Source organism: Cynara cardunculus, assembly GCF_001531365.2.
Source record: "Cynara cardunculus var. scolymus isolate 2C chromosome LG 2, CcrdV1, whole genome shotgun sequence".
NCBI lineage: Eukaryota > Viridiplantae > Streptophyta > Magnoliopsida > Asterales > Asteraceae > Cynara > Cynara cardunculus.
Window position 1 is genome coordinate 63,145,250 of NC_037529.1, and position 9,961 is coordinate 63,155,210.

The window sequence follows — 9,961 nt, forward strand, 5'->3', positions numbered from 1 at the left end:
AAAAATAAAAACATTATTGATTTCTCAAAATCACATAAAGTCATATTATAACATCGACTGAGATAAAGAATAAAATGAAATATTAAAATCATGATGTATCTCGCTGCATTGCGCGAGTACGCTTCTAGTATATATATATAAGGTTTACTTTGCAAATCATATTATTTGTACAAACCATACAAACATCATTCAACCAATCATAATTTTCCATCTTGTTTTTTTTTTTTTTTTTTTGTAATTATGAGAGGTTGATTAATCATTTTTATTGTGAAGGGTGTTAATAATGGATATTATCATCTTCATTATATTAATTTTAGAGAAATACATGAAACAGTTTCATTAAAATTTCATAGTTATTATATTAAACAGTTTCATAACCATATATGAAACAAATTCATCAAAAAAAATATTATATGAAACAATTTCATAAAAAAAATTCATAAAATTAAAAAATGAAATCGACATATGAGGATGGTTTGCATGGTTGTACAAATATGGATGGTTTGCATTTGATCGCTTATATGTGTATATATATATATATATATATATATATATATATATATATATATATAATGAGGGAGGTTATTTTGCAACCTTCTTAATTCCTACAACCAATACAACCATCATCTCATCCCTTCAATTTCTAATCAATGGTGAAGATGCATTTGATGGCAAAAATGTAATAAAATGAAAATTAAATTGGCGCGCCTATTAGATTGAGGGGTAACCAAGGGTTTGATTGAGGGGTAACCAAGGGTAAGATTGGAATTGGTAAAGTCATTCTATTCTAAGAAGGGATGCTCTGAAATCAGTAATGCTATAATCACTCTCATTTATTAAGACAAAATATTGATATTCATTGAAGAACACGAGAGATACGATTCTGGAGAAGAAACAAATGGCGGACGAATTTCAACCTGGAATCTTCATTGCAGCAAATAGAGGTAATCATTAGGTTCATCTCATTTAGTGTAATGTTATTCCAATAATCGTATTGTGCATTGTACCTATGAATCAGTTCGTAAGAGGAGCGAGAGAATCATGATAAAGAACTCATTCTCTAAGTTCAAGAACACTGCTGCAAATCCTGTTATGTTATACGACGATGAAGCTGATGATTTTGTAATGAACCCAATTGCAGTCCAAGTGAACCCAATTGCATTTCAAAATGTCGAATCAGGTATTCCATCCCAAGAATCAGATGACTCAATATACCCACTATTAATCCCTGTCATTCTACCGACTGTCTGTTGTTAGGTTATGGTACATTTTGCATTATCATTACGAAAATGAAATAATGCATATAGAACTCACTTTGTAGACCTTAAACGTTTTCACTTATTATTCAGTTTTTATGAAATCATTAGAAATAATGTTTTGATCATCTTAGCCTAATCTTGATCCACTTTCAAGATTCTTGAATAGCTTCTTTTAGTTTCTTGTTAAAAGCTAATGAAATGAGGCACAACGTCTTTCACTTACTCTTTCATTCATAGGTTTTCCTTATTCGACTTCTTTTAGTTTGCACCCATGAATTACGGACCACCCAAATTCGACTTCTTCTCCAGCTGAGGCAACATTTGGAATACCCAAATTCATTTAACCAATTGGGAAAACTACAATGCTGACTTTTGCAGCTTGCCTTCTACTCTTCATGTAACCATCAAATTTGAAGACAACTCTGTCACTGAGCTCAAAATAATGGGAGATAAGCTTCCTAGGGTCAGTAGTCTCTTTCATGGCTTTCCAATTCCAAACCAACCATTGTCTGAGAATTTCTCTATTGATTCTTTAGTTGTTACATTGGCAAGGTTGACTACACTCACGGTTCTTAGCTTAGTATCTTTGGGAATTTGGGGCCCACTTCCTCATAAGCATTATATCACCACTTCAATTAGTATCTTTGACAGTAAGCATTATATCACCACTTAGCTTAGTATCTTTGACATTAAGCATTATATCACCAATAGTATCTTAACTTAGTATCTTCGACAGTATGCATTATATCACGACTTCAATTAGTTAAGTCCACTTATTTGGCCACCTAGGAGTTAAGTATCATTTACCACTTGGATTATCATTTCATTATGTATGTCGTTTATGGACTTTTACATGATAGCACAAGATAATGAAACAGGTTTCATCTGTTTTGATGTATTTATCAATTGGATTAGTGTTTCATTATGTATGTATTTTAATGAAACAGGCTTCATCTGTTTGTTTACCTGTCAGCATAATGATTAGAGAATCAACATCTAGGCCCTCTTCATCATTATATCACAGCCCCAAATGCTAAAAACACTATTAATTACATAGCAGAACCTGCAGACAAAGCACTCTCTTTTGAATTACTTTACATTATGTATAACAGATTTTCATTAATATCTATAATGTGTGAATCTGTGTTGTTTAATAGTTGTTTATAATTGTGAATCTTTTTTACGTGATCTTTCCTAATGGTGAATATTGTTTACATCTTGTTTATATGGCATGTAAAAACTATTTACATGTTGTCGATAATGCAGTGAACCCAGATTCATCTCAACCTGTTGAACTAGTCGTTCTAGTACAGGAAGAAGTGAACTCACCATGTGCAAAGGGTTTGAAAGAAATGAACCTTTATTTTTGCTACATGCTCCTATGAACTTCACATATTTCTTTTCCTTTTGCAATGAACCCAGATGCAGTTCAACATGTTGAACTAATCGTTCCAGTCCAGAAAGAAATGGATTCAACATATGCAAAGGGTTTGTAAAAAATTAACTTTTATTTTTACATTCCTCACATGCACATTGTTAGAGGTTTTGGTAACATACTCTTATGAACTGCACGTATTTATGATAACTTACAGTGAAGCCAGATGCAGGTCATAATGATTTTATAATGAACCCAGTTGCAGTCCAAGTGAATCCAATTACATTTCAAAATGTCGAATCAGGTATTCCTTCCCAAGAATAAGAGGACTCAATATATGTACATGGTTAGTGATGTTGAATACCGTAGTATACAATTAGTAAAATATCTTGATAGCACAATATAATGTGAAATGGTGATCATGGATTAGACTTCTGTGACTCATATTATAATATGGAGATGATACTACAGGTTTTTGCTATTGAAGCACTTTTAATTAAGCCCCCTTGCTAGTCCAATCTAAGTGGTGTAGTATTATGCTTCAACATTGATTGTGACTTGTTGCTGATTTTGTATCACCACTTTATGTGCTGATGACAAACTCACAAACATGTATTTAACATGTTGTTGGATAATTCAAATACGTTCACTTAATCCATGTGATAACTACTATTCTATGCCATCCTCATCATTATATCACAACCCCACATGCTAAAAACTCTATTAATAACACAACAAAGCACTCTCTTGTGGGTTACTTCACATCATGTATAACAAAGCAGCACCAGGAAATTACATGTTGTCCATAATCATCTTTTTGTACGAGGAGTTCAATGTTTCATTTCCCATGTCATGCTGTTAATGAACGGTAACAGTAACAACAACAGTACATTAACAGTAACAGCGCTGTAACATTTAACAGCACAGTAACAGTAACATCACATTAACAGCAATGTAACAGTAACAACGCATTAACAGCACATTAATAGCTATGTAACAGTGACAGCGCTGTAACATTTAGCAGCACAGTAAAAACAAATGTAACAATAACAACAATGTAACTTGGTGAAACAGGTGAAGCATTTGGTGAAACATGTTTCATTAACATAATGTTACATCAAGTTTTATATGAACAGTAACATGCTTTGAATGAACCTAAATGCACTGTTACTTGTTGTGTGAGATGATGTTAAGGAACATATAATGAACCTCATATCACTTTAACATGTTGTTAATGAAACTCTATGTTAATGCACTGTAACATGCTGATTTTTATGCAATGTAACATTCTGTTTATGAACCTAAAAACTTGATGAAATGATAGGTATTCTTCCCATTACTGGATAAGGGACACTATTATATTGTGGTGTTCAATCTGAAGAACCCATCGGTTGTTGTCATAGACAACAGATATCAAGAGGTGTCCGATGATGATCAACCTCTACAAATGTATGACTTCATTACAGACATTCTGGTATGAATAAAATATTGATGTATAATTGTATTTTTTATTAATATGATATACGATGTGTTAACCATTTCATTCCGTTTGTGCAGCAAAGATTGATGATCAGGCATTTGAATGCGGTTGGACATCCAGCGGGGAGAGAACTAGATGAAATAGGACAAGAAAGGTTGAGGATGGATTGGCAGACACAAAACAACTTCGATGATTGTGGCGTGTTTGCAATGAGACACATGAAGACGTACATAGGAGATGTGCGAACATGGAAAACTGGCCTGGCACAAGAAGGAAAAACACAAGAGATCCAAATAGCCTCCCTCAGAATGAAATATGTAGCAAAATTATTGGTGAGCAACTACAACAAGAAGAAGGAATATGTCGTTAATGAAGTTGAGAAATTTCAATCAATGGATAAAGCCATCCGAAAAAGGTTAAGAAAACATGCTGACAATACAAAGACTGAGAGACTTTGAATCTGATTTATTGATGTTCTTTTATATTTTTCTCATGTAGACGGTTTTAATAACTTGCTATTGGTATTAAATTTACTAGTTTGTTTAAACATTATGCTATTGGCATGTTCGACGTTATGAAATGTATATGACATTTGATGAAATTATTTTGCCAACACATTGTCATATGAATGGTGAACCCAGATTAACACACCTGTTAATTAAACTTGTTTATTTAGTAATAATGCTAACCATATAGATTGAGAATCTTGAATAGTATATTCAAATAAGCACTTTGTTCAAATACACAAAAAGGTAAAAATGGTATGTGAAACTTGATTCATACTGAATATATAATGCAAACCATATCCATCAAAAAAATACATGATTATTGCATATTCACAATTTGTTATTGAAGCATGATTAACACATTCTGATGAACCCATATTAATCAGATCCTTATGCACCCACATAACTTTTTCAAACTACACAAAAGGGTAAAATGAATTCATACCCAACTAGATCAAAAGTTTCTTGATGCATGTAGAAATAATGAAAAAAATAATGATCAATATTCGGTGAGTATAACATGCGGTGATACCAGATTGACAATAAGAATAATATGTACCCATTCTCATCAGAATCATATGTACCAACTTAGCTTTTTACACCTACTTCAACCAGTAAAATGAAAGCATATTCAACTTTATTAAAAATTAGAGATTCACTAATAATTTAATGAAACCAATTTAAACAATGTAGTATATTTAACTAAAACACAATAATATAATCCTATAACGTGTTGAACCCTGTAATATCACCAAGAATTAAAAGGCATAATTTAAGTGGAATCACGTTTTGGACAATTCCTCGAATCATGTATAGCCATTTGACGACATAACCGACACTTTCTCTTCTGCTTTTTGCCATACGTAATTGCTTCCTCGACAGCGCTAATAAGTCTCTTACCAGTCCCACAACCTTTATTCCGTATGCCGGTTGGAGGTAGAACATCAATATTTTCGGGTTGAGATACTCCAAGAAACTCTTTAATAGATTTTGTTGTCTCTTGAGCGTGTGACTGTATAGGAAGTTCACTATCAATCTTTGTATCTCATTCTTGAAGTTGGTCAACAAATTTTGACAAAATATGTTTCTCATTTCGCACTCGACCTAGAATACGTTCAAAATACGAAAAAGCAACACTCATCAACCTCTCCTTATCAGCGTCAACTTCCCCATATCTGAAACATGCTGGTACCCACTCCACCGGGACTAGATCGCATCTCCAACGGCGAAGTATATACTTATCTGGAATGCTATCAACCTCGTCATTTAACATTACCTTGAGAGCATGACGACATAAAATCATGTTACGAACAAAAACAGTTACATGAGCAATCATACAAGTTTTCAATCTTGTTCTTGACAACCTATCAAGTGAGAAACCAGATCATATTACGAAGTTGCATTAGGAATTCTACTATTTGAACTGTTTGGCAAAATTGGAAAATTAAGAAATAACTACCGTGTACTTTGTGGTGATCTTAGAAGCTTTGTTCTTGTGTGTTATGGTGTACACTCGGGTTTCACCAACGTCAGTGAATCCATCCCATCCACAAAGCCAAACAGCCTTTCTTAACTCTTTCTGAACTTCAAAAAATATCGTTCGTGTATATACTTCTGCTGCATGAGCTTCTAATTTGCAAGGAGACACCAATCGAGGAACCGTACTCTTCGTTGTCACCTCTAGCGAACCATGTGTTGTCCGTTGGCTTTCAATTGCATTATCAAAAGAACAAAGAAAAATGACAAGATCGTGCCAAAAATATGCATAAACATTAAAAAAGGCATTAATACTCTCTGACCTGGATGTTGTTTTCATTAGACTGGACATATGATAATCCTTATAATAAGTCGGAATCCATGACTCCCTAATCTCATACAGTTCATCAAACCATGAGTCTCCACGTAAATCATACGAATCCACCATGTTGAGCCATTTCATCTCAAATTCATCAGGGGCAAGGTGAACATTCCACACTAACTTATTAAATTCGCTAACAAACGACATACGATGTTGGAGGTAATTACTGATCTGCCACATACACAATTAGAAGGAAAACTTAAAAAAGATGAAAAAAAAACAAAAAAAAAAGTTTCATCGTAATTACCTTAGATTTGAGTTTTTTAGTGATATGCCACATACACAATCGATGCTTGGATTCAGGTAATGCAATGAGAATCGCTTGTTTCATCGACGCACATTAGTCAGTGATCACAAAACGTGGTTGACGTCCATGAGCTTTTACAAAAGCTTTCAATACCCAAGTGTAATCAACCACAGATTCATTGTGAATCAAAACAGCTCCAACAACGACAGATTTATTATGATTATCAATTGCAACAAACGGAACAAATATCATGGCATGCCTATTAAAAGTAAACATTATAAATTAATACAAGCTATAACATGTAATATAGATAACACAAATGAAACAGATTCATATCAATTGTAACTTACTTATTCGTCCTAAAGGTTGCATCAAATGATATTGCATCACCAAATTCCCTATAATTCGAATGCGTAGTTTCATCAGCCCAAAAAATCGCTAACAACTCCTTATCATCACATTTATACTCGAAAAAAAACTCGGGACACACCTTCCTCCTATTAGACATCACATTTAACAACATTTGCGCGTCTTTATTGCCAACAAAATAAGCCATATCGTGTTTGAAGTTTTGATGATTTCTTACGGTGCCACCCGAGCAATCTACACCACCCGTAATTGCTTTCCTAAATCTATGAGATTTGGTGACACCAACCTTAGAACTAGAACCATGAAATACATTTTTGTGATCAGCGTAGTGTAGTTGCCTTTTAGAGAATCAACATCTATGCCATCCTCATCATTATATCACAACCCCACATGCTAAAAACTCTATTAATAACATAGCAAAACACTCTCTTGTGGGTTACTTCACATCATGTATAACAAAGCAGCACCAGGAAATTACATGTTGTCCATAATCATCTTTTTGTACGAGGAGTTCAATGTTTCATTTCCCATATAATGGTGCACTAGGATTTGTTCAACAGCATTTTTACGATAAATCTGGTTTCATTGTTGAAATCTGGCTTCATCAGTTATCAGACTATAGTGAAACCAGCCTATAATAGCCTATTATGAAACCATATGCCAACTTAGCTTGTTTGTTATATTGAAACCAGATTCATCTTAGCTGGTTCATTGAATTAAAACCAGATGCATCGTAGCTTGTTCATTGAACCTACTAATATGTATAATTTCAAATGAAACTAGATTTTAGGTTCATTAACATACAACAATGAAAGCAAATCAATACCTTCAGCTTCATTGCTCAACGATGCAACGTCATCATCGACGAAATCTACTAAAACTCCGTCGTTGTGCTCACTTAATGTTTTGTTTCCATCGTTACAGCCATCTTCATTCCTCATTAAATAATTGCATTGATCTTCTATTGTTTCATTATTAACCGCGTTTGCATTTTCACCACCATCATTAAAACCTTGCCAGTCGTTCATGGAATCGAAAACACTGCTTTCTTCGACTATATCCTTACTGAAAGTCTCGATGAATGGCATATAATCCATAACATTAATACTGGGTTCTATAGAGCTACTGAAGAAACAAGAAAATTCATCAATTCCAATCTTATCAAATTTAAGTTATGAACCTGTAATGCCTGATAAATCAACGATTAATGCCTTATTAATCAAAGAATATGTGCAATATCATTTTGTTTAATTAATTATTCAATTTTCATAATTGATGAATCAATCACCATAAATAGAATTTCATTTATTTTTATTTAAAAATACTTATAATAATCTAGATTTAGTAAATGACATATTTAACCTTTTCAATTAATTAATAATTAAAAAAAATTCATTGATTGGTTGGAAAAGAGTTGTATTGGTTGCAAGAATAGGGTGGGTTGCATTTGAAATATACCTTATATATAATTTAATTATATGTAATATGTTTTTTAATTTTTAATATGAAAAAAGACATAAGAGGTGGAAAAGAACAAAAATATCTCTATACTAACTGGACTAACAAAATCTGTTAGCATGAGGGACTTGGAGTGTGCGTTTTTACATACCACAGGTACCGAGAATGTAATAAATGCATTTTACAGTTTTTAGTCAAAAGAAAGTGGGACCGAATGTAATTTACTCTAAAAAGTAAGTGGGCCATGGGAGAAATATACTTAAATAGTTAATTTATTGACGGTGATTTCGAAATTATTTTCCTAAATAGTTAAAGTTTATAAATATTTAATATTAGGCTCTTTCTCAACGTCTTTAATAGACGGTTATATTTAAGTAATTTGTAAAAAAAATAAACGTACGTAAAGTCCCTTTTTAAATTATTTTTCTTTTTTTCGTCTGAAAATAAACTTTACATAGAAAATCCCTTTTCTGCATAAAGTTTTGAGTAAACTTTGACTATTTGAGAAAAATGGTTTCCAAGATTGCTAAAAAGTGAAATCACTTTAATAAATTGGTTATTGATGTAAATTTTCGTAAACGAGGAGGGCAAAAGGAGTAGATTGGCCCTCTCTCTAAGTCGCTAGTTCGAGTTTCCATATGGACCTCACGCTATTAGTTGAGGTGCTTGAAACTATCCCGAACCCAAAAGACTTCTCATGGAACCCTCTAGAAAGCTTCCACAAGAGTCATGATCGTTTTTGAATTTGAATTAACCTTTGAAAAATGCGTCCCATATTTGACCAATTGTCATGTCATGATTGCCAGCAAATGACCTTAATCTTGTCTTTGTTAAATATTATTACAAACATTTGATTGCATACGGAATATTTTCATTGAAATAAGTATCAAATCAAATAATGCAAATCAAAAATGAAATAAAATAGTATCCGAAGCAAGGAATGTGAATATCGTAAAGTATATTGTTATGTACTAAAAGTGTATCCAAGCAATGCAATTTGATATATATATATATATATATATATATTAATTCTGAAGTTGAGAATTCGAACCTTGAATAATAATTAATGTTTCGTTTTATTATTTATATGTCTCAATATTATTTTATAGTCTGTGTAGTCTTGAGAGAGAGTATCCAAATGATTATCAGTTTTATACGGAATTTTTATGTATTATTGGGGCTCATCACTTATCTTATATATTTATCAGTTAGTTATTAGTTAATTTTAAGGAATATAAAGGTGGAGTTTCGAGAAATTTTACGTATGCAATAATAAATTGTAAACTTAATTTTTAAAAGATTCTAATAACTTGAGATAAAGGTTTTATAATATGGAAAAATACTAAATATATTAGTATAAATATATCTTCACATATGAATATAGAAATTTTGAAAATACATTTAGAAAA

General features: G+C 32.4%; 1 protein-coding gene across 1 annotated transcript; it reads right to left on the bottom strand.

Moving 5' to 3' along the window:
- Positions 1 to 5,392: 5,392 nt before the first annotated feature.
- On the bottom strand, positions 5,393 to 8,191 carry LOC112506277 (protein FAR1-RELATED SEQUENCE 5-like). The gene is made up of 7 exons (XM_025110289.1): positions 7,899 to 8,191; positions 7,076 to 7,432; positions 6,879 to 6,984; positions 6,420 to 6,649; positions 6,087 to 6,326; positions 5,720 to 5,984; positions 5,393 to 5,632 (listed from the first exon to the last, which is right to left on the bottom strand). Exons 1-7 carry the CDS (start codon positions 8,189 to 8,191, stop codon positions 5,393 to 5,395), a joined length of 1,731 nt encoding a protein of 576 aa, XP_024966057.1.
- Positions 8,192 to 9,961: the final 1,770 nt, after the last annotated feature.

What these genes read in the sequence shown, in the direction of transcription:
- LOC112506277 (XM_025110289.1), bottom strand. Translation starts at nt 8,191, where the DNA reads ATGGATTATATGCCATTCATCGAGACTTTCAGTAAGGATATAGTCGAA. An exon ending in GCTTCTAAGATCACCACAAA is followed by an intron (nt 5,985 to 6,086) that starts GTACACGGTAGT and finishes CTCACTTGATAG; the next exon opens with GTTGTCAAGAACAAGATTGA. An exon ending in TTGAACGTATTCTAGGTCGA is followed by an intron (nt 5,633 to 5,719) that starts GTGCGAAATGAG and finishes CTTCCTATACAG; the next exon opens with TCACACGCTCAAGAGACAAC.